General features: G+C 36.3%; 1 protein-coding gene across 8 annotated transcripts in view; it reads right to left on the bottom strand.

Annotated features, from left to right (window-relative positions):
- ANKRD12 (ankyrin repeat domain 12) overlaps nucleotides 1-24,561 on the bottom strand; it is a 107,697-nt gene that overhangs the window by 52,023 nt on the left and 31,113 nt on the right. For 7 of the 8 annotated variants that reach the window (XM_036323237.1, XM_036323233.1, XM_036323240.1 and 4 more), the window contains 4 exons: nucleotides 18,864-19,011; nucleotides 9,597-9,665; nucleotides 4,656-4,802; nucleotides 1,076-1,276 (listed from right to left, as the gene is read on the bottom strand). In XM_036323237.1, coding sequence (XP_036179130.1) covers nucleotides 1,076-1,276; nucleotides 4,656-4,802; nucleotides 9,597-9,665; nucleotides 18,864-19,011 — 565 coding nt within the window. The remainder of the gene's footprint in view (nucleotides 1-1,075; nucleotides 1,277-4,655; nucleotides 4,803-9,596; nucleotides 9,666-18,863; nucleotides 19,012-24,561) is intronic. The other variant, XM_036323236.1, reaches the window with a different exon arrangement.

A 24,561-nucleotide genomic window follows, 5' to 3' on the forward strand; every position in this document is an offset into this window, starting at 1 on the left:
GTCATTACTGATTAAGAAAGTCCAAATTAAAGATATTTTTTTCAATTGCCAGAGTGCTAATAATTAAATCTATAATATCCACTTTTAGTGAAGATGTGAAGAAAAGAGCTCTTTCTATAGTACTCTTGATGGTAGGGTAAACTGATAAAAGATTTTTCTGGAGGGTCATGTGCCTGTATTTCAAATATTTTAAAATATGCAATCCCTTTGATTCAACGGTTTTCCTTCTAACTGGAATACTGACAATCCTTCCACCATAACTATACACAAAGACATTTCTACAAGTGTTCACTAAAGTATTGTCCATAGAATCTATACTATACAATACCATACAGTTGTTCAAATGAATGAAGTAGAACTATCTGTATGTACTGACAGAAATATCTGTAACGCATTAAGTAAAAAAAGGCAGGTTGTAGAACTGAAGGCTGATAGATATATTTGAGTAACTAAAATAAAACACCACTGCCCTGATCAGTGTGGCTTAGTTGGTTGGAGCATCAACCCAAACAACGAAAGGTCTTGGGTTTGATTCCCAGTCAAGGCACAAACCCAGGTTGCAAGTTTGATCCCTGGTCAGGTTTCTCTCTCTCTCTCTCTCTCTCTCTCTCTCTCTCTCTCTCTCTCTCTCTCTCTCTCTCTCTCTCAAATAAAGAAAAACCTAACCTTTGAGGATTAAAAAATAAAAAATAAAACACCACCACACCTCTTTATAGTCCTTTATGTTCAAGTTAATATCTTGAAAGACTTATAAATTAACTACTATGAAAACATTATATAACTCTAATTCACCTAGAATAAAACCTAAATAAGATTTTAAAATGTTATAATCTGTCAACTAAAAAAAAATTTAACATTTAAAAATCTGAGTAATTATTGATTGACATGGAATTGTAGTAAAGATCAGGGTTTTATGTACACAATCCAAAACAGTTCTGTAATAAAGTAAGGTTTTAGAATTCTTTTTTTTTTAACAAGAAGAATAAAAAAATGTAGATTAAATTGTATTCAAAACCTGTTTAGATAAATTTTAAATTTTAGTTCCTGATAATTAGTATTTAATTACAAGTCTTACCTGCAAAATCTTTCACATTCACATTTGCTCCTAAACTTATTAATTCTTTGACTTGTTTCACATCTCCTCGAATAGCTGCCATGTGTAAAGGCGTTTCACCACGTTCATTTCGTTTATTAACTTTATCTTTTTGTCGAGATGAGGAACTGGGAGTTTTCTTTTGGGCTGGTGTTGATTGTGATGGATGATTTGGTGTGGAATCTATAAGAAAGAGAAAGTTAAAAGTTCTAGGCTAAATATTTTGTATATTCATTTAAAGGCTTTTATAGATAATGTGCTAATTTCTGGAACAGGAAGAATATCTTCTCACCTTCACAATCCAAAACTTGACTTGGATTTTACCCAAATACTTGGAGTAGATTTTCCTTTAGGGTTATCAAATATTGCATGAACCAATTTAGAAAAAATATTTTATTCATTCTATTCATAAAATTGGTCTAAAATGAATAATAAAGTATCAGGTATGCATACTAAAAGTGTTTGTTCAATGAATAATTTGATAAAACTGCTATTATTCTAAGACCTAGATGAAATGACATTAAGACTAGAGACACACCTCTGACTCAGACAAAGCATTGGAGTTGTACTTGGATATTATGTGCAAACTAAGGTTGTGACGATTTTAGTATGAAAATGAAATTTAACAACTATAAGAAATAAGAAGAGGCTGGGGAAAGGCCTTTAAAGAGAAAAAAAAGTGCTTTGCTATGATTCCCATCTTTTGATTTGTTTCAGTTTCTCTATCACAAACAAGAATGGTAAACTAGATGATGTCAATGTCCTCTCCTCCACATTTCATAACTATTGGGGGGAAAAACAAAAACCAGTTTCTTAATCAGTTAAGGATTCAAGACGTATGTATAACATTAATAATTAATTCTAAAATTTACAACTATTTAAAAGAAACAACTGCTCTAAGAGAAAAGTCCATGGAAAATTATTTTCTAGTGTAGTTAGAGCACTAACGTAACATCATCCTTTTCTCAATAAGAAAAAAGGTTAAAGTTTACCTTTTGACTTTTTTTTTTTTTAAAATATATTTTATTGATTTTTCACAGAGAAGAAGGGAGAGGGACAGAGAGTTAGAAACATCGATGAGACAGAAACATCGATCAGCTGCCTCCTGCACACCCTCCAGTGGGGATGTGCCCGCAACCAAGGTACATGCCCTTGACCGGAATCGAACCCGGGACCCTTGAGTCCGCAGGCGGACGCTCCATCCACTGAGCCAAACCGGTTCGGCACCTTTTGACTTTTAAAGTATATTTTGTCATTATAAGCTTCCTATCTGTATCTATAACATACTCTCCATAAGAGCAAGGACTTTGTCTATCTTATTTATCACTACATCTTGATGTCTTAGACTCCTTAGTACATGGTACTCATGCAATATTTGCTGAATGAATAAATGTATTTTATAATTTTTATAGTCACGTTATTTATTAAGAAAACTAATTGTTGAACTTCCTAAAAACAAAAGAACATACTTTTTAATTCATACAACTTGCAAGGAATTTATATAAAATATTGTTAGCCATACCAAAACACATACAAGTAGTACTATCCATAATGGCAAGCAGGTTAAACATAACAAAAACATGGAAAATTAATTATGAAACAGATAAAACAATGAACAATATATCAATGTGCTGTTGGCAAATAGTTTGATATTTCTAAAGCTTTTCACTCTAATTCTATATTCTATAAATATAAAAGCCTAAGCACCCGTTATGACTGAACGACAAGTTGACTAGTTGCTATGGTGCGCACTGACCACCAGGGGGCAGATGTGCGACACAGGAGCTGCCTACTGGTGGTCAGTGCGCTCCCACAGCCAGCCACCTGTGGCACCTCCCCCCAGCTGGCCAACCCCCCATGGCCCTTTCCCCCGCCCCCCACACCCCCTGCTGGCCAACCTCATACGGCCTCCCCCCCACCCCATTAGGCCCCGATTGGGGGGCTGGCTGGCCAACCTTCCGGGGTCCCTCCCCCTGGCTGGTTGGCCCCCCCCATAGGCCTTGATCGCCAGCCAAGCCAGGGGGCCCCACCCGTGCACAAATTCATGCACTGGGCCTCTAGTATATTAATAAGTTGATTAAGATATTTCCTTGAATAAAAAGAACCTATTGCAGAACAGTATTAAAAAATGATCTTATTTATAGTTAAAAAAAATCTATAACAAAAGATGTAATATATTTACATGCTTATGGCTAGTACATTTCTAGAAGAAACTGATAATAGTCATTGTCTGTCAAGATAGGAGGCTATTAAGATAAGGAAGGGCTTTAACTTAATGCCTTATTGCATTAACTCTTTAACTTATTTTAAGGATAGAAGTTCATGCTATAAAAAAATCAGTTTTAAAAATTAAAAGTCTTTCCATCTATTATATCTGATTCAAAGTCAGTATTTTACAGAAACATTTCAAGTTTTAACATTGTAAAAAATCCTTAACTTGGCTACATTCTTTACCAAGGTAGGGGTGGAAAGGTGGGACAATAACCAAAACCTGTTCTACTTAAAATGGCAGAAAGCCCTAACATTTTTATTAGTGAAAGATATTAGGTACACACATGCTTTGATACATAAACTCTAGGAATTTTAGCATGCTGTCTCAGTTTTTAAAAAAAGAGCCAACACAGGAAAAGTTCACTGGAAAAATTGTGTCTTTTTCAGTGCACTTCAACAGGGTCTGTTATGTTACCCAAAGTCTTATGCAAAGATGCCTTGAATTTAGAGCTAAAATAATTTTTTTCTATAGACAAAAGAGATTTACTTTCTTGTATCACTCAATGAGAATTATACAACTCAAAACTTTTCTTTTGTGTTGTTAGCTGCCAGAATGCACAGCAAAATTCAATGCTCAAAGTAATAACTATATCAGTCCAGCTATCTGAGTTCCTTTTTAAATCAACAGGTTGATTTGTTTGTTCCATTTTGCTTTGGTCCTGCTGGTAAGCCATTTTCAATTATTTCTGGGGGACACAGTACATGAAAAAACACACACACACTTCCTTAACTGGAAGTGTGAAATGAAATATGAGATAAATTTATACAACATACTGCAGATATTTTTTCTTTTATAATTACCTAGATCTTAAACAATAAAATAACAATAAAACATGAATTAAACTCTTACTTCTAAAAGTAATAATATGATAAGATCATCAGTTTATCACCAGGATGCTAGTGAACTGAAAAGTAAACTATAAACCTAGAAGCAGCTTTATAGAAACAGGAGTAAAGAAATTCTTCAGTGAGATAAAAGCACCCAGTTCAGCAACAGATTTCTCAAGCTGACTGACCAATTTCTAAATTGCTCATTTTAATTGACAAGTATTTACTGAATGTCCACTAATGCAATGATCCCTGCTCTTGCGTAGTTTCTCATCTAGTGGAGGATACAGACAGACAATAAACAACTGTCACACAAATAAATGTAGTTACAAACTTATGTTACAAGAAATTCTGACTAAATCTAGGAATAAAAATTTAAAGTAGTTAAAAATAACTGTTAAGACAAGGCTGGATTTGGAGGAAAACTAAGAGTAAACATGAACTCAGTGATGGTAAATTTCACCTGGACTGTTGTCTCTTGCTGTCATCTGCATAAGAAGTGCCATCTGCTTTCGCTCTGAGAGTGGATAACCAAAAAGAATGCTAACTGGTGTGGACTTCTTATTTCCAGCTTCCTTTTTTGTTTTCTTCTTTTCTGGACCTTCTTTCTCTGGAATTATTAATAAGTATATAAGAATTTGAAACAAATGTAAGCACTCAAAAGCAAAACTCGGGGGGGGGGGATGGGGGACATCTGTAATACTTTCAACAATAAAGATAAAAAAAGCAAAACATGACTTTTTAAAAATAGATGTCATACATGTATATGGGAAAGTGTGTATGAACCAACAATAGGCAGATGAAAGAGTACCATACTTTTATTATATTATACAATCAATTTTCTTACTGAATGTTTTTAAAAATGTTATTAATTCTATTGTTTTCAGAGAACTAATAACATTTGGAAATTTACTCCAAGTAAAATTTGTATTTAATGATTTGTTCTATTAAAATTTAACTTCAACAACATTTCAAACATTCCTTAGTGTTACATCTTTGAAACTTCTCTTTCACTCACTATAATTTTACACTTTTTAATTATTGGGAAGTCTACATAGCAATGCTCCTTCAAATTACTTCCTGAATTTCACTAATGATTTATACAATCTTCTAAAAAGATAAGTACATGAGACAAGTCTCATCACACAGACCTATTATTGATTTAAAAAACAATGAATCACTTTATTCCAGTCATAGGAAAGTTGAACAAGAAATATTAAAGTTAAACATGAACAAATTAAAGATTCTGTGTATATGTGTGTGTGTGTGTGTGGCGGGGGGGTTAAGAGAGAGCTGGGAAAAATTCAAAAATGTCTAAAGATTTTTCAAAGCAATTTGATCTGTCTTAAGTTAGTGCTAAACTTAGCTATTTGGGAAATTCTTTGGCAATACAGACAGTATTCCCCAATAATTAAGATGTGAGAAAAATCAGATGGAACTGGATTCTACAGGTCAAAAAGATACCGATGTCTGTTCTTTTTTTTTTTTTTTTTTTTTTTTTTGGACTTCTCTGGGAGTTAATTCAGGAGGTCCTAAAAGAGCTAATGCAACCCAGCCAGTGTGGCTCAGTGGTTGAGCATCGACCTATGAACTAGGAGGTCACAGTTTGATTCCAGGTAAAGGCATATGCCTGGACTGTGGGCTCAATCCCCAGTGTGGGGCATACAAAAGGCACCCAATCAATCATCCTCTCTTATCATTGATGTTTCTGTCTCTCTCTCCCTTCCTCTCTGAAATCAATAAAATATATATATATGTATTTTAAAAAGAATTAATGCTGATGGTCAGCCTATTAACTATTGAGGCATCTACTAGTATTTCTTGGGAAACCCTAAACAAATATCTGGGATTTACTGAACCAGATTTGAGGGTCTTGCAGAGGGGCTACAAAAATAAATAAATAAGTAAAATTTAAAAACAAACTTAAAAGCAGCAAAAATGAGTGGAAGAAAAGGCTTATTCATAAGTACTGTGGCCAGCAGCTAAACTACTCTAGGAGATAGCATTTATTAATCTAGCAAGTTTCAAGAAACCAATAAAAGCTTGATATTAAACATTAAATATTATTAATAGCATAGAACTTAAAGTAATACTTCTTGCAGTGTACTAATTAATTAAAATATATTGGCATTGTAATGATCTAGAACAATTCGAGTTCCTACTATTTAAACTCCTCTGCCCACAAATCACTCAAAATTCAATAGTTCCTAAGTTGGCCCTTTTGTTGATATTTGATTTTCTATAATAAAACATTTCAAGTCCGGCTGGTGTGGTTCAGTGGGTAAGTGTCAACTTATGAACCAGTAGATCATGGTTTGATTCCTGGTCAGGGCACAGGCCCAGGTTGCGGGCTTAAGCCCTGTTGGTGTGGGAGGCAACTGATCGATGACTGTCTCTCATCATTGATGTTTCTATCTCTCTCTCCCTCTCCCTTTCTCTAAAATCAATAAAAAACACACACATATATTTAAATTTTTTAAAAGATTTAAGTCAGTCTTTATTGAGTTCTTAATATATTATCTTAATTTTCCTCATTTCATTATCATTAATGATCCAATTTAGTATAAATCCAGTTTCAGCAAGCTTTCATCTAACTTACTAAATATCTTATAAAGTACTAAACAGGTCTTTTAGAGAAGCCTATATTTTTCCAAAAGATATACTTTCTCCTATTAATGTTCTGTTCATTTTGGTTCTCTTGTATTATTTCCCTTAATATATCTTTTCTACTTTCTATAAAATTTTCACACTGTAAAATATTTTATTCTTAAAATATTTTGTTTTCACCTAAAAATATTTTACAATGTGAAAATTTTATAGAAAGTAGAAAAAATATATTAAGGTAATTAAGTTAAAGCTAGTAATTGGAGGAAACAAAATAAAGAATGCATAATATCTGGCCTTAAAAATAATTTCTAAAATTTTGGGGGAAACTTTTATTTTCTCATTTGCAAAACAATTGATTATTTTTGTTTTTTATTGCATTTTAATACAATGTTTTAAAAAGAAAATGCTCTTAAAAATAAATGAATAAAATGCTCTTAAGTGATATACACTCCATTTAGAGAAAACATGAGACATTTACAAATTCATTATTAGAATTCTATGCTGCCAAATGATCAATAATATAATCATTACATTTTGAAAAAGAATACACAAACTGGATATACTCCAAATATTCAAGCAAATATTCAAATTAGATACTAGCATCCAATCTGAATTCTGTTTTTTTTCCTTTGAGAGTCTCTAGTCATTTGTCTGAGTTCATGTTTAAATGAGCTAGAAGAATAAGGTAAGTAAACAGTAGCAGGTGTAAACAGTTAGGTTAAAGATAACTATATACCATTCTTCAAAATTATAAAAGTGTTACATTAACATGTCTCTAAGGATGATTTTTCAAGTTTAAAGCATTGAACAAAACTTTGGCTATTTTGGATCTATCTTGTGAAAAACCTGTTTCCTTTGACCTGTCTTCTCAAGTTTCAGTAACTGAAGTATGTGTTTATATGTCTGAACAGCCAATCAGCATTTTAAAAATTTAAACACAGGAATACTGACACATGTACTCATTTAAGGTACAGTCTACTATAGACTTGAAATTGCAGTCAGCCACCTTATATTTATATATTTTAATTCAAGTGATTCACTTATGACTAAAGAAAAACAGAAAAATAAACTTTTCAGCAATCTAACACTATTTCAATGTTCAGAGAGGATCTTTAGAAATATGGAGATGTTTCAGTCTTATAATCTCAAAAATGCTTTTTTTCCCAGGTCTTGTCAGAATAGAAAGCTCAACACTGTCACATCCAAATTAAGTAGAGTATATTAAGGAAAAGAGACAAAATTGTTTTCCTTGGGCCCTGGCTGGGTGGCTTAGTTAGGTGAAGTGCCATCCATACACCAAAAAGGTTGCAGGTTTGATTCTTGGTGGGGGTGCATACAGGAGGCAACTGATTGATGTTTTTCTCTCACATCAATGTTTCTCTTTCTTTCTCTTCCTCCTTCCTCACTCTCTTAACACATATCCTCTGGTGAGGATACGTAAAAAAATGTGTTTTTCTTTGGAAATTGGTTGATAAATTTACCAGTGTCTCAAAACCTAGAGAATATGGCATTTTTCCACTAAGCAACCACTGTGTAAGACAACAATTCAAATACAGATGAACATAACTACATGAATCATGTCTGGAATGTGTATATTTAAAGGCTGAGGAAAAAAAATGTTCCCATTATTCTTTGGTTCTAACCTATCTATCCAAATCTCTAACAGCTGGGTGCCTATAAATTTGTATTTCCATCAAAGATACTCAAATAATGAATGGCTTCATCACATACAGCTCTTTCAGATGCACCCTGGCACTTAGGAGTCTCATTTTAGAAAAGTACACCTAACTCCACAGTAAGTGTAGGTCTTTTAAATTTAATGCCGATTATAAACATGACCTCACCCCCAAATTTGGATAATCAAATAAAACTGACTTATCAACTCAATTAACAGTTTTCAGAATAATTTTCAAAATAATTAGTTGGTTCTAGACCACCACTACAAATTTATTAAATACAGTATATCAGAAACATAAGATTTATTTCATATTTTATAGCTAAATGTCATATGCTGAAAAGTAGACACTTAGAGACCTAGGGACTAAGTAACATTTTATATTAAAAAACATTCAAACATAAAAATGCAAGTCCATTAAAAAAAGACTGAGTGTGTTGTCACATTCTAAAATATACATTTATTTTTTATTTTAAAATAATATTATTTATATATTCTCTTGTATTCTTCTATCTGGAGCAATTATGAAGCATAATACCTGGTGTCATAACCAAATAGAGAGGTTCCAACACAGCTAATAGTGATGACAGTTTTCCAGGAAATCTGGTGTTTTAACTCACTTTTAATTTCAACATAGGCAGCAAAGTCTATAGATTCAAGATTTCAAATTCAAAATTTTCTAAAACATGTTTTTTAAAAAATGCTGCATAACTGAAGGGTCACATGACATTGTCTATCAAAAAAAAAAACAACTTGGTATACCTTATGAAGGGTATACAGCAAAAGAGACTAAGCACCTTGGGTATCTTTCCATAGGGGGGCTGTTACAAGGGGTTGACTTTCACATTATTTTCTACGTGAATGACGCCCCATGCTGTACCGCACAACACGTGAGTGGCAGTTAAACAGTAATCCTGCTTATGTTCATACATAGCATTTGTTGGAAGTGATGTACTGATATCTCAAACAAAAGCTGGGAAATCTGGTGTCATGATGTAGTTCATTTATTCAACCGAAGATATCTATATACTGGTTTGAAAAGAAATTATTTATAGTATAATACTTATTTTTAAATGTGACAGAAACCACTGGCTAAACAGGAGCCCCTGATAATCTAATTACCTGAATATGTCCTGTAAGAAGATATAAGTCTCTCCCCCCAATTTTCACTTGTATGTCCTGGATCTGAATCTACAGAATGAGAAGAGACAGGAGAAAAGAAAAAAGCACACGAAGGGAAATGCAGAATTCAACAAGCCAACATTTTTCAAAAGACCACTAGTTAGTCAATGATAATGCATTGTTTTTCCAAAAGTTTATTTTTAGGTAAAGCCAAAAGTACACATAAGTAAAACACAGGTTTGGCCCATACCTAAGATTTCAGTTTCTTCAATTAGAATATTAAAGTTAGGAAAATCAACCATGCAGTTTTCAGTAGATATTACTGATGCTGTTTATTAAAACATATCATGGCCTTTAAAGTTATATACATTTTTAAATTTGTGAATAATGATAAAAGATGCAGTACTCTATCACTGTTTTTCTGTTTAGAATTTGTCTTTAGAAAACTTGAATAATGGACTTTAATCAGCATTTTTGTTTTAAAAGGGCAAACATATTCAGAAAACAATGGAATACTTGGGAGTATAGTATCATTCTAGACCACAGAACTTTCTATAAATTATACATATTTCTAATGGTTTGCATTACTACACTAACCACTACTAAAGACCTTTTGGAAAGAGTAGCTAAATCAAAATATGTTTATCAGCTAAGAATATGGAATTCTGCCTAACAATTCAAGACATATACAATATGGAGAATTGACTTTTGGTAATATGGCATATAGCAGATATGCCATTTTAACCTACAATAATATTATTCTGATATTCATATTCTCAACTTATTGAGACATACTTTTCTTTCCAGTATCATTATTATAGACATTATATCATTATGAGCTCAGTCAGGTATAAGAAAACAAAAGTATTTAAAAAACCATTTAGAGGCCAAGCAACCCCAAAATATAGCATTTGAAAAATTTAAAGATAAGTCTAAAAGTTTAGTAATGAGAAGGCTCACTCAACTGAAAGTGAAATCTAATAAAAAAACATTCAGACCAATTCTAAAGCAAGTGGGTAAATGGATTGAATGACAAGCCTTTTGATGGACACTTATATTTCAAAACAGAACACAATTAAATTAACAACTAGAAGAATTCCATGAAGAATATTTAAAATTTCATTTAAGAAAAAGCAAAAATTCAAAATGGTCTCCACAGATTACATAGCAAAGAAAAAGTGACAAACTAATAGAATTAAAGGGATTATCAAAAGCAGATAATATTATTGTGATAGATAAAAGCACAGTGGATAAACTTAACTTTCAATTACATTCATTAATTTAATGTAGTAGTGTTAACAGTTTATCCAGATCTTCCTTTGGAAGTAATCAACACATCTGAACTCCACATACCCCTTGGATTTTACTCAAAAAAGTATGTTCATATTTGGGGCATCTGAATGTGTATTCTACGAAGATTTAATTGAGGAATGGAAAATTATATGCTACCATATCCTATTCCTTCAATCAAGCCATTTCTTTCTATGATATACTGCATCAGTGGTTCTCAACCTGTGGGTCGCGACCCCTTTGGGGGTTGAACGACCCTTTCACAGGGGTCGCCTAAGACCATCGGAAAACACATATATAATTACATATCGTTTTTGTGATTAATCACTATGCTTTAATTATTTTCAATTTGTAACAATGAAAATACATCCTACATATCAGATATTTACATTATGATTCATAACAGTAGCAAAATTACAGTTATGAAGTAGCAACGAAAATAATTTTATGGTTGGGGGTCACTACAACATGAGGAACTGTATTAAAGGGTCGCAGCATTAGGAAGGTTGAGAACCACTGATCTAGACGGTAATGAGACTATTGCTACCTACTGAGGTTTTTGTAAAACTCTTAAGGGTTAAGCAGAGCTATTATCTCTCCCTGATATGTTATGCATAGCAAGGCAAGACAAGCAATACTTATATTTTAAAAGCTGTCTTTAAAGTTAATATGCTGTTTTGGGTTGTAGGAGAATAAGAAAAAAATACCAAGAATGATTTAAAAGGTTTGCACTGTATGTTTGAAAATTTTATAATAAAAGGATGAGAGTAAGTCTGTAGTAGATAATCTCCATGAAAATCTTCAAAAGGTGATAAGCATTGATTTTATTTGCTATTTTAACAGTTAGCAGAAAAATTGTTTTTTAAAAAACATTTTTATTGTTTTTTGTGGTTTTTGTTTTGTTTTTGTTTTTTTGTTGTTAGAGAGAGAAAGGGGGAAGAGGAAGAGTGGGAGGGAGACAAACTTCAATTTGTTGTTTTACTTATTTATGCATTCAGTGCCCTGACCAGGAACTGAACTAGCAATGTTGGTGTATCAGGACAATGCTCGAACCAACAGCTATCTGGCCAGGGCCTTGCTTTCTTTCTTCCTGCTGCTTCTTTTTTTTTTTTTTAATCCTCACCTGAGGATATTTTGCCACTGATTTTTAGAGAGTGAACATGAGGGAGGGAGAGAGGGAGAAACATCAGTGTGACAGACATCAATTGGCTGCCTCCCACACACACCCAATAATGCGACAGATCAAACCTGCAACCCAGGAAGGTGCCTGGACTGAGAATGAACCAGCAACCCTTCAGTGCATGGGCTGACGCTCTAACAACTGAACAACACTGGCCAGGGCAGGCTTTGTTTTCTTAGTTTAACCAGTTAACTGCCATGATATTTTGAACTGAATTTAAAAAGGTCCGCTGCGCCGAAACCGGTTTGGCTCAGTGGATAGAGCGTTGGCCTGCGGACTGAAAGGTCCCAGGTTCGATTCCGGTCAAGGGCATGTACCTGGGTTGCGGGCACATCCCCAGTAGGAGATGTGCATGAGGCAGCTGATCGATGTTTCTCTCTCATCGATGTTTCCAACTCTCTATCTCTCTCCCTTCCTCTCTGTAAAAAATCAATAAAATATATTTAAAAAAAGAAAAAAAAAGGTCCGCTGACTGCATCTATAGACGCTAAAGGCATACAAATGGTTAAAAAATTCCTCTTTCCAAATTTGCTTAAGTCATATTAAATAAAGTAAATCCTTTAATGGCATCTAAAGCTTAAGGAAAGTAAGCTTCTAAGGCTAGCTGGCAGAAAAGATTTAGTGCAAAACATTTGAACATGCTCTATAACTGTCACCATAAGAGGAAACAAATATTTTAAAAGTGAAGAATTTTATAACTTTCCACTTATATAAGCATATAAACTAAAATGCCGAATTACTACTCATTTACCTCTATAGAACATAGATCTATCAAACCTAAAGAAAAACATGTGTCCCAATGTTATTTGAGATTAAAGAATATTCATATACTGTTGGAGGCTTAGTAACTATAATTATTTTGGAGAAACATCACAGAAATGGTTAATCCTTTAAGCCTGTAACCCTTCTTCTAGGAATGAAAAGAAAGAAAATAGCCCTGGTCGGGTGGCACAATTGTTCGGAGCATCATCAGTATACCAAAAAGGTTGTGGGTTTGATTCCTGTCAGGGCATATATCATCAGTACGTAGGTTTTGGGTTTGATCCCTGATGGAGGTACATGTGGGAGGCAGCCAACTGATGTTTCTCTCTCTCCTTCCCTCTATCTCTAAAATAAAAATTAAAAACACACACACATATCCTTGGGTGAGGATTAAAAAAAAAAGAAAGAATTCACAGTATAATAAAAATACACTGTGAAAAATGCTTTTTATGGCATTACTAATAATAAAATAATTGAAAATTTAGTTTGGAGGTCAAGAAGAGATTCTCTCATGTGTAGACTCAAGATAGCTGTTCAGTACTTGATGTCAAGGGATTATGGCTTTCCCTTGGATGCCATTAGACTAGGAAAGAAAATAACTATGATTTTATGACTGATTGTGTAGGAATAAAACTTGCTTAGGGAGAAACATCAGTTACTAATTACTGTGCTAAAAAGTTTATACTATACAGTGGCAGTGTTGTAAGGCACCTACCCAATATTAATTTTCTCCTTCTTACCAGAAATACTCTAATTTTGATTAGTGTGATAATCTGCCCAGCTAAAAGTATTAGACTTTTCCAGACTCCCCAGAAACTAGGGTAGCCTAAGCAATGAGATGCAGGCAGAAGTTCCTAGGGAAGTTGTTTCATCAGTAAAAATGGCAAAGTCTCACTGGTAGAAAGATTCCTTTGCCCTTGGTCATTCCTCCCTATTTTCTGCCCAAGAAGAAGCAGGCAATTTCTTGTGACTATAAGGCAAAATGCTAAAGACAAACCCCATATATGAGCTAACGGTGGCAGAAGAGAAAGATAAAAACAGCCCAGTCCCTGATGGCATTACTGAACTGCTATGGCATAGGCATAGCAGTTCATACCAGGGTATCTCCAAATGAAGACTGAGAATGACTCATTCTGCTGATGGCGTTATTGCTGATTTTGGGACCACTGAGCCTTCCTTGGACAATATGAATATCTTTTTAAAAAACAGAAATGACTGTTTCATTCAAATATGTTCATTATTTTAAAAATTCCAGCCATAAAAAATATACAAAGAAAGTAACAAATCACCCCAAATCCTGGATATAAAATGTTAACATTTGAGTACCCCTTTAAATATACGTAAAGTCAAAGGAAGTAGGAGACAGAGAAAGAGACAGAAAAAAATTTATTTAAGATTTGGAAAATATCATATACATACACTATCCTATATAATAAAAGAGTAATATGCAAATTGACCCTAACAGCAGAATGACTGGGAATGACTGGACACTATGACACACACTGACCATCAGGGGGCAGAAGCTCAATGCAGGAGTTGCCCCCTGGTGGTCAGTGTGCTCCCACAGGGGGAGCTCTGCTCAGCCACAAGCCAGGCTGCCAGCTGCCAGCACAGCGGTGGTGGTGGGAGCCTCTCCTGCCTCCTCAGCAGCGCTAAGGATGTCCGAATGCAGCTTAGGCCTGCTCCCTGCTGGCAAGTGGATATCCCCCGAGGGGTCCCAGACTTCGAGAGGGCACAGGCTGGGCTGAGGGACCCCCTGAGTGCACAAATTTTTGTGCATCGGGCCTCTAGTTTTAAAATATAAAGCTGTCATGATTAATTTTATTTTAATCCAATATAAAAAGAAAAAAACTAAAGAAATTAACTAAAGAAATTACTTCTCTGTATCATATACTAAATATAAACTCATATATAAACACATAAAAATTTCTGAATATGGAAAGATTTAAAATTTTAAGCAATCATTTAAAAATATATATGTATTTCAGTTTTAGACAATATCAGTGAATCGTTTGGTATGAGACCCACAAAACATCCACTAAGTTGTAGTATCTCATTCTATAATGAAACAGTCTTTTAAACAATCTTCTTTCCATATGTGTGTTAATACCTGTTCTGTATGCACATACATATAAATACACAGAATGTGATCTTTAATGCAACCAAAGAGTACATATTCTTTTATAACCTACTAGAGGCCCGGTGCACAAAAATTTGTGCACTCGGGGGGAAGAAGGGGGTCCCTCAGCCCGGCCTGTGCCCTCTCGCAGTCTGGGACCCCTTGGGAGATAACAACCTGCTGGCTTAGGCCTGCTCCCGGGTGGCAGAGGGCAGGCCCAATCCCTAGTGCAGCCCCTGGTCGAGCTCAGAGCAGGGCCGATTGGGGAGTTGGGGCGCCTTCCCCTGTCATGCACAGAGCAGGGCAGATTGGGAGGTTGCGATGCCACCCTCAGTCACGCTCAGGGTAGGGCCGACTGGGGAGTTGGGACACCGCCCCATCACACTCAAGGCAGGGTCGATGGGGAGATTGCGGCATGACCCCCTGTCACGCACAGAGCAGGGCCAATCCGGGGGTTGGGGCACTGCCCCCTGTCACACACAGAGCAGGGCCCATCAGGGGGTTGAGGAGCTCCCCCCTGTCACTCACAGAGTAGGTCCGATAGGGGAGTTGGGGCACTGTCCCCTGTCACACACAGAGCAGGGCGGATCAGTGGGTTGGGGCGACACCCTCTATCATCCACAGAGCAGGGCCGATCAGGGGGTTGGGGCACCGCCACTCTCACACTCAGGGCAGGGCTGATGGGGAGGTTATGGCTCTACCCCGTCACACACAGACCAGGGCCCGTGGGGGGGTGGGGGTTGGGGTGCCGCATCCTGTCGCACACAGAGCCGCAGGGCTGATCAGGGTGTTTGGGCGCTGCCCCCTGTCATGCTGATCCTGGTGCCGGGAGGCCTCTCTGCTCCGCTGATCCCGGTGCTGGGAGGCATATTACCCTTTTACTATATAGGGTAAAGGCCTGGTGCATGGGTGGGGCTGGCTGGTTTGCCCTGAAGGGTGTCCTGGATCAGGGTGGGGGTCCCCACTGGGGTGCCTGGCCAGTCTGGGTGAGGGGCTGAGGGCTGTTTTCAGGCTGGGGGTGACTGAACTCCCAAACGCTCCTTTTTTCCTTTTTTTTTTTTTTTTTTTATTCTGGGCCAGCTTTAGCTTGAGGCTTGGCTCCAGCTCTTAGTCCTCCGCTCCTGAAAGTAGGTTTCTGGCCTTTGCATACAATGTTGCGAATCTGCTGGCTGAAGTCCGGCAGTATTTGTTACAATGTTTGAAACTGCAGGCTCAGAGGCCTGCAGCTGCAGGCGGGGAACATTGGTTTCCTCCGTCACTGAGGCAAGCAAGCCTCATGTTAGTTTCAAGCTGCCTGGCTGCCGGCCGCCATCTTGGCTGACAGTTAATTTGCATATCTCGCTGATTAGCCAATGAAAAGGGTAGCGGTCGTACGCCAATTACCATGTTTCTCTTTTATTAGTGTAGATTTTTAAGTTTACATACTGTGAACAACTTTGCACACTGCACATTCTTCTGCAATATTGTTTTTAAGGATAAAATAATATTTCTTTTTTTAATTTACTGTAATTTAACAAATCCTGTATTACTTAACAGTATTTTCCTGGTTTTTGTTTTTGCTATTATAACAATGCTGAGATAAATGTACTTAAAGATAATTTTTGCTCTCATCCATAATTATTTATAGACTAACTGCCAAAGAATAATAAGTCAAGTGTTAACAAATTTTTAGTTTTTTATATATGCTGTCATATATACCTCCAACAACGTATCACTATAATTAAAACCTACTAAATAAAGCAAGTTCCTATTTCCAACCAGGGACCACTTCATATGATTTAGGCCAACAGTAATTTTATCAATCGTCATAAATTTTTTTCATATATTTATTTGCCAATTGTAATTTTGTTGTTCTAAACTACTTCCTTGTACCTTTTGTCCATTTTTCCATTTTTGTGTTTTTCTTTTCACATTTAAGAGATTTTAAAATACTAAATATATTAAGATACGGGTTGTTATATATACAAAAAAAATCTTGCCCTGGCTGGTATGGCTCAGTGGGTTGGGAATCATTTAATGCACAGAAAGGTTGCCTGTTTGATTCCCAGTCACGGCTCATGTCTAGGTTGCTGGCTCAATCCCCGGTAGGGGTGTGCACAAGATAGCCAATCAATGTGTCTCTCTGTCTCCCTCTCCTTTCCTCTCTCTCTGAAAAAAAATAAAAAATCTTAAAATAGAAATCTTACTTCTGAAGTTTTATCTTTACAATTTTAGCTAATTTAAAATATAGTACACTGTATAAAAAAGATCAATGTCAAATGTGAGGTTTGATGTTATAATTATTTTTATATGAAAAGTATCACTGAATGGTACTTTGCATTCTATTTTTAAAAAATATTTTTATTGACTTTTAGAGAGAGAAGAAGGGAGACTGAGAGAGATAAGAAAACATTGATGTGAAAAAACAACACTGATGTGAAAATGCAACATTAGTTGGCTGGCTGCCTCCTGCATACCCCCAACTGGGGATCGAGCCAACCTGGGTATGTATCCTGACTGGGAATCAATCCAGCAACCTTTTGGTGCATGGGATGACTCTCAACCAAGTGAGCCACACCAGCCAGGGCTATTTTATTTTTTTAAATAATAAAAATAAGGCAGCTGGATTGTAAAGAAAATATTTTGCTTTGGCCAGGGAAAGAGGGAGAGATGAAGAGAAGGAGAGAGGGATGGAGAGCGAGAAAGAGAGAGGAAGAGAGACAGAGAGAGAGAGAGAGTGAGTCAGAGCCTGTGTGTGGCAAAAGGATCTCTAGGGAGAAAATATAAGTTAAATCTTATTAATCTAAAAGTACATAAGCACCTTCTTCTGAGCTAAGTGATTTAGTAACAGCTTGGAAACAGTGCTTAAAGATAAGGAGAATCACATTTCAGAAAAAACAAAAAGATTTTGAATTTCTAGAAAAAGCCACTGTAACTTACAATGAACAAAGCACACAAGTTCTTAATTACTTCAAAACAAAGAGTAATTTTCAAGATTTAAAAATATCATGAGTGTTTAAGAACAATTTATAGTTCAAGCTAAGAAACCTACCTACTACCTACCTACTTCTAAAAGTGTATACTAAAAATTAAATATTTTCTAATGCTTTGTTAATATAGGGCATTTCAAAAGTCTTTAGGTATTTTCGTAGATTTCAGAATCAAGATCATTTCCATATTGCTGATTAAGATGGTTACAAAGTTAGAAATAGCACATAATTTATGTACATAAACTCAGAATGGAACACTAATTTTCTGTGAGTGAAGCTAAAACAGTGGTAAGATTGGTTCATTAATATAGTACTTAATGCAAGGTATAAAAGGATTATGATAAATATATAAACATTCAAGTTTAAATTAGTTTCAAGAAATGGTTAGTTCAGGGCTAAAACAAAATCTAGTAATTTATCAGTGGTAATAAGGTCCTAATCTATTATGAATAACTGAAATTGATTGATGTCAAGTATTATTTCTGATATACAAGAGTTTTTAGAAAAAAAGTATTATGAGTTAGGAAGTTAGCCTCAATAATTTCCCCTTCTTTTTTTAGTGGAGGGTGATTTATTTCTGAATCTAAGATGCCTAAACTTTTTTCTTGGTGGGTTCAACAATGTCCACAATAACTCAACTTTTTCTCACATGTACCATATCCTATGCTCCCTATCACTGAGTAAATTTCACTATTAAATACGCCCCCCAAAATTAAGTCTGAAAGTGATGAGATTTGTAATAAACATTGAGAGAGTAAGAAAAAAAGAAATTTTTTTTTCTATCTTGGATTAGAAATCATGTTTGGTGAGAACTATTTGAATTTCTGCCCCAAAAACGGTAAAACTGAAATACGAAAATTTCTCTATTAAGGTGAAAGAGGAATGATATGAGAAAAATCAGAATAAAAGATGATTAACATTTTACAGAAAACAACAAATTATTCTACCTGTGTCTGAATCTCGTTCTTCATTTCTTGATGGGCTAATGGTAAAAGGAAGTTTACGTTTCATGGACGATTTCTCTTTCACCTCCTTGCCCACATCACTTCGATCAATTTTTGGAGTTCTGCTATAGGATGCAATCTTATCTTTACTCTATTAAAAAATAAAATATGAATAAATTATAACAATATTAGCTAAGCAATAAAGTATTAAAAAACACTTTATGAAGGAACTTTTCAAACATACACAAAAGTAGAGAGGGTATTATAAACCATCATTGACCTCAATGCATTCAAGACTACTTTCAACAATTACAATTTATTTTAATTTGTTCCCATACTTTTACTTAATATATTAATACCAATGAATGAATATAAATCTGAAAAATTGATTCTGTATTTAATTAAACAGTGTGTTTTATTAATATCATGTGCTCACCCATTCAGGTGAATTGTCCTACCCTCATGGTCTACAGTTATTACCAAGGTCCCTCTTATTTTTTTTTTTTTTAAATATATATTTTATTGATTTCTTACAGAGAGGAAAGGAGAGAGAGAGAGAGTCAGAAACATCGATGAAAGAGAACCATCGATCAGTCGCCTCCTGCACATCCCCCACCGGGGATGTGCCCGCAACCCAGGTACATGCCCTTGACCGGAATAGAACCTGGGACCCTTCAGTCCGCAGGCTGACGTTCTATCCACTGAGCCAAACCGGTTTTGGCCAAGGTCCCTCTTATAATCTAACATCCAAATTGGTGCAGCACAGCTAAACTGTGCTATGATGATGACTCTTTTGTGAAAAATATGCTAGATACTAAGAACTAAGTGACATCACCTTAGCAGGAGAGTTTAAAAGAATAGTCTTCAAACAATAATAAATAGACATCATAATTGTAGAGAATCTCAGAAGCAAATTAGAAGTAGACTCAGATTGAAGAAAACACTAGCTTTCAACCCAAAACAGAAAACAAACTAAAGGAAGAACAAGGTGGGAAAAAGGGACATAAAAATAAAAGTACTGACTTTTTTTTAAAATGTAGAATTTGTTAATATCAAAAAGTGGTTCTAAAACAGCAATAGAATACAACTTTTAGTGAGTCTAATAATAAAAATGAGAGAGAAGAGGAAAATAAAACTTGAGAGACCTAAATACAATTCCAGAGGAGTTGTTAAAAAGATACAGAAAAATACTATATTCATTTTTCTACCATTCAAAATTTAAGACCTGAAAAATGGATTATTTTCTAAACATGCATTTCTAAAATTAGTTTATGAAAGAAAAATCCAAGAAACAGATATTTCCCATTTCATATAAATAATACTATATAGCATAAAAGATAAGATGGTACCCAATTCATTTTTTTAAGTCTAAAATAAAACTGATACCTAAGAAGAGTCCAAAACAGAAATTACAGACTAAATTACTTATAAAATAAATGCAAACATAAACTATCCTAAATAAACTGTGAAATAAAATTAGTATCTTAGAAAGATAATACAGTAAAACTTTGATATATCGGACTAATTTGGGAGTCTGGGTGTCTGTTAAAGCCAAAAGTCTGTTATATATAATAAAGTAGGTTTTCAGAACGCATACGTTAAAAAATTGACAAATTAGTTAGTTTACGTTTTTTACTTATGTAGGCACACTTGTGTAATTAAAATTAAGTATGTATGAAAAGTTTAATTTCACAGTTTTCTATATGTGTTATAATAATTTTAAATTTATACTGAATAGTTCTAGTATATGTGTGCATTCACCAGTCACTGCAAGTAAAAATGCACACAGTTGGAGAATGGCTTAGTGCATGTGTTAAAACTGCTGTAGGAAGTCACGCCATGGGAAAAGAGAACCAATTACATTGTGCACAGTGTGTTGTGATCACATGCTAATCATTCACCAAACATTGTTTAGGAGTGGTGACTCTTAGATTAAAATATGCAGACAATAGTTGTAGATATGTAATATTTATTTATGTAGGGGAAATTACTACAGTGTTTTTCCCAACATATGGCCTATTTGCTAAAATTTGTTAAAAATAATAGTGAATTAATAACAAAAAATAATCTGTTAATTTAATTATAAGCAAATTGTGATTAAAATCATTTAAAAATTAACAGGGTGTTAATTTTCACATATGACATATGCACTGGACATTTGGTTGGTTAAGTCCAAGGTCCGAAAAATCAAGGGCCACAAAATTGAGGTTTACTGTACTAGTATATCATAGTCAAGCAGGATTCATCCAAAGAATGCAAGAATAGTTCATTATTAGATAATCTTATAGCAATTCATTGTATCAAAATATTAAAGAAAGCCCTGGCAGGTGTGGTTCAGCTGAATGTCATCCCATGCACTGAAAGGCTGCTGGTTTGATTCCAGGATTAGGGCACATGGCCAGGTTGCGGTGCTCGATCTCAGGTAGAAGGCGTGCAGAAGATGGCCCATTGAGGTTTCACTCTCAAATCGATGTTTCTCTCTCTCTCTCCCCCGCTTCCTCTCTCTCTTTAAAAAATCAATAAAATAATATTTAAAAAATATTAAAGAAAAACCAGTGACAGGTGATATCATCTGAATAGACTACATTAATTCTTAATAAATCTATTAGCAAATTAGGAAGAGAAGGTGACTACCTTATATCTTAACACATTGTATGCGGGAAATGTATTTATACGTTTTACTTATACGTTTTACGTTGACTGGTAGTAGAGCGCGGGACACGTATTAATACGTTTTTTATAGACTAGCGGTAGAATGCGGGTAACGTATAAATACGTAAACTAAAGTTATCATAATTTTACTGAACGTTGCCATTTGCGTAAAAAATTAGCAAAAATGCCCACGCCACCTGTTAGCGCGCGATAAAAACTTCCCGCAAACAATGTGTTAAGTGGTAAAGATTGCTTAAAAATAAAAGCTTCTTATTTCCCAGTTATAAAGTAAAATCTTGTTAACTTGTTTTTTTCACTTCTGCCAATGAAATGGAGCTTAACAGGCATGCATTTTGTTCATAAAGATTCTTTAAAATTTAGGTTTAATTATTATTCACATACTAGAGGCCCGGTGCATGGATTCGTGCATGGATTCACCCTCTCACAATCTGGGACCCCTTGGGAAATGTGGAACTGCTGGTTTCAGCCTGATCCCTGCAGGCCATGCTGAGGGACCCCATAAGTGCACAAATCTGTGCACTGGGCCTCTAGTATGCATATAAGATCTTTGGTTAATCTCTTCCCGCCCTCCCTCCACCCCCTCCCCTCTGAGATTCATCAGTCTGCTCCATGTTTCCATGCCTGTGCATTGAGCATCTGCCCCCTGGTGGTCAGTGAGTGTCATAGCTACCGGTCAAACAGTGGAACGATCGAATGGTCCAATGGTCACTTAGGCTTTTATATATATATACCAGAGGCCCGGTGCACAAAATTTGTACATGGGGGGGGGTCCCTCAGTCCGGCCTGTGCCCTCTCACAATCCAGGACCACTCAGGGGATGTCCAACTGCCAGGTCAGGCCTAAACTGGCAGTCGGACATCCCTCTCGCAATCCAGGACCACTTGCCCTTAACCACTCGCCTGCCTGCCAGCTCGCCCCTAACCACTCGCCCGCCTGCCTACCTGCTCGCCCCTAACCGCTCAGTATGTGTCACAGTGACCCGTTGTTCCGCCATAAGGGTCGCTTAGGCTTCCTATATAATAAAGAGGTAATATGCAAATTAACCCTCACACCCTCACAAGATGGCTGCCTATGACCAGGCCAGCAGGGGGTTAGTGAGGGACGACCAAACAACTGAACAAGCAGGCTGCATGGGGTGACCAGGCTGGCAGGGGGAGCAGTTGGGGGCAACCAGGCAGGCGGGGGGGGGCAGTAAGAGGCGACCAGGTCAGCAGGGGGGCAGTTAGGGGCAACCAGGCCAGCAGGAAACGGTGTATTTGGGGGTGACCAGGCCAGCAGGGGAGGGCAGTTGGGGGCAATTAGGCTGGCAGGGAGGGCAGTGAGGGGCAACCAGGCTGGCAGAGGGGGGCAGTTGGGGGTGACCAGGCCAGCAGGGGGCAACCAGGCCAGCGGGGGGGACAGTTAGGGGCGACCAGGCCAGCACGCAGAAGCAGTGAGGAGTGATCAGGCCAGTGGGAGGAAGGGGAGGGGGCAGTTAGAGCTGACCAGGCAGGCAGGTGAGCGATTAGAAGTCAGTGGTCCAGTACTGTGAGAGGGATCCCAGACTGGAGTGGGTGCAGGCTGGGCTGAGGGGACCCCACCCCCACCCCATGCACAAATTTTGTGTACTGGGCCTCTAGTTTACATATAGATAGATAGATAGATAGATGATGAGGCCAATAGATCAGGAGACCGCTGCCATTGAAAGACAGTTTGCTCCTCATAGTTCCCAAGAGGGGGCAAGCCATATTATGCAGGGCCACATCAGGAAGCACCAAGGTAGGTCAAAGAGCAAAGGGAGAGGAGGGGAGTGTGGGCAAAAGCTTTTATTGTGGTTTCAACAGGCTATGAAGGTATAGGTACTGTTTCTCTAGTTATCTGATACCTGGCTCTGGGGTGCTTAGGGCAGACGGATAGTATGACCCAGAGTATAAGAGCTGAATAAATTTGGTGGTTGGGGATGGACTCTGGATTGATTGGTTTGCTTATGAAAGATGTGAACAAAAGGGAATTGTTTACTATCTCTAGAAATTGACTAGCACTGGGAAGGACAGTCTCCCCATATTCTGCAAGGCCCCAGATGTCAAAATATCTATAATAATAAAAGCGTAATATGCAAATCAACCGAATGGCCATTGGGACATCATTCTGGACAACCTTCCAGATGAAGCCAGGGCTGCAGTCGCTGCAGCTTCGAAGGCTTACTCTTGCACAAATTTCGTGCATCGGGCCTCTACTAATAAATAAAAAGGCATGATTAACACCAACAAAATTCAAGAGACTTCCCTTAAAAAATACGAATCTTGTTATTAATGAAAGAACCTGTGCCATATAACAAGTGGAAAGAAACCAACTTGGTGGCATGTTAAATGGAAAATGCTTACATGAATATATTGATCAGGCTCTTCTGTGTAATATGGTGATTGGTATGACTATTCATAATTGACACCAACCTGTCCTGTTCTCTGTAAAATAAAACTGCTTTTGGACGTGTTATTTAAACTAAGAGTTTTGTGAGATTCTTAATACTTTAAAAATTATTTTCAGATATGAGAAAAAACACTTTCTTTTTTAAAAAAAAATATTTTTATTGATTTCAGAGAAGGGAGAGGGAGAGAGAGACAGAAACATCAATGATAAGAGAGAATAATTGATCGGCTGCCTCCTGCATGCCTCCGACTGGGGATCAAGCCAGCAACTTGGGCAGGTGCCCTGACCAGGAATCAAATTGTGAGCTCCTGGTTCATAGGTTGATGCTCAACCAGAGAGCCACACCACCTGGGCTGTAAATACTAATTTATTGCTAAAAACTATAGTGGGAAAATTTCTAAACTAAAACTAATGGGGGGAAAATCTCACAGGTTAACAAGAAGATGCTTGAAGAATTGTGAGTAGGTATTCTTTTTAAGGTTCATTGAATGTTTTATTTTTTTTTTAAATTTATTGCTTAAAGTATTACAAAGCATATTACATATGTGTCCATTTTATCCCCCCCGCCCTAGACAGTCCCCTAGCCTCCCCTATCTGAATTTTTTATTTTTGTATGAGT

The sequence above is a fragment of the Myotis myotis genome, unplaced genomic scaffold, assembly GCF_014108235.1.
Source record: "Myotis myotis isolate mMyoMyo1 unplaced genomic scaffold, mMyoMyo1.p scaffold_m19_p_9, whole genome shotgun sequence".
NCBI lineage: Eukaryota > Metazoa > Chordata > Mammalia > Chiroptera > Vespertilionidae > Myotis > Myotis myotis.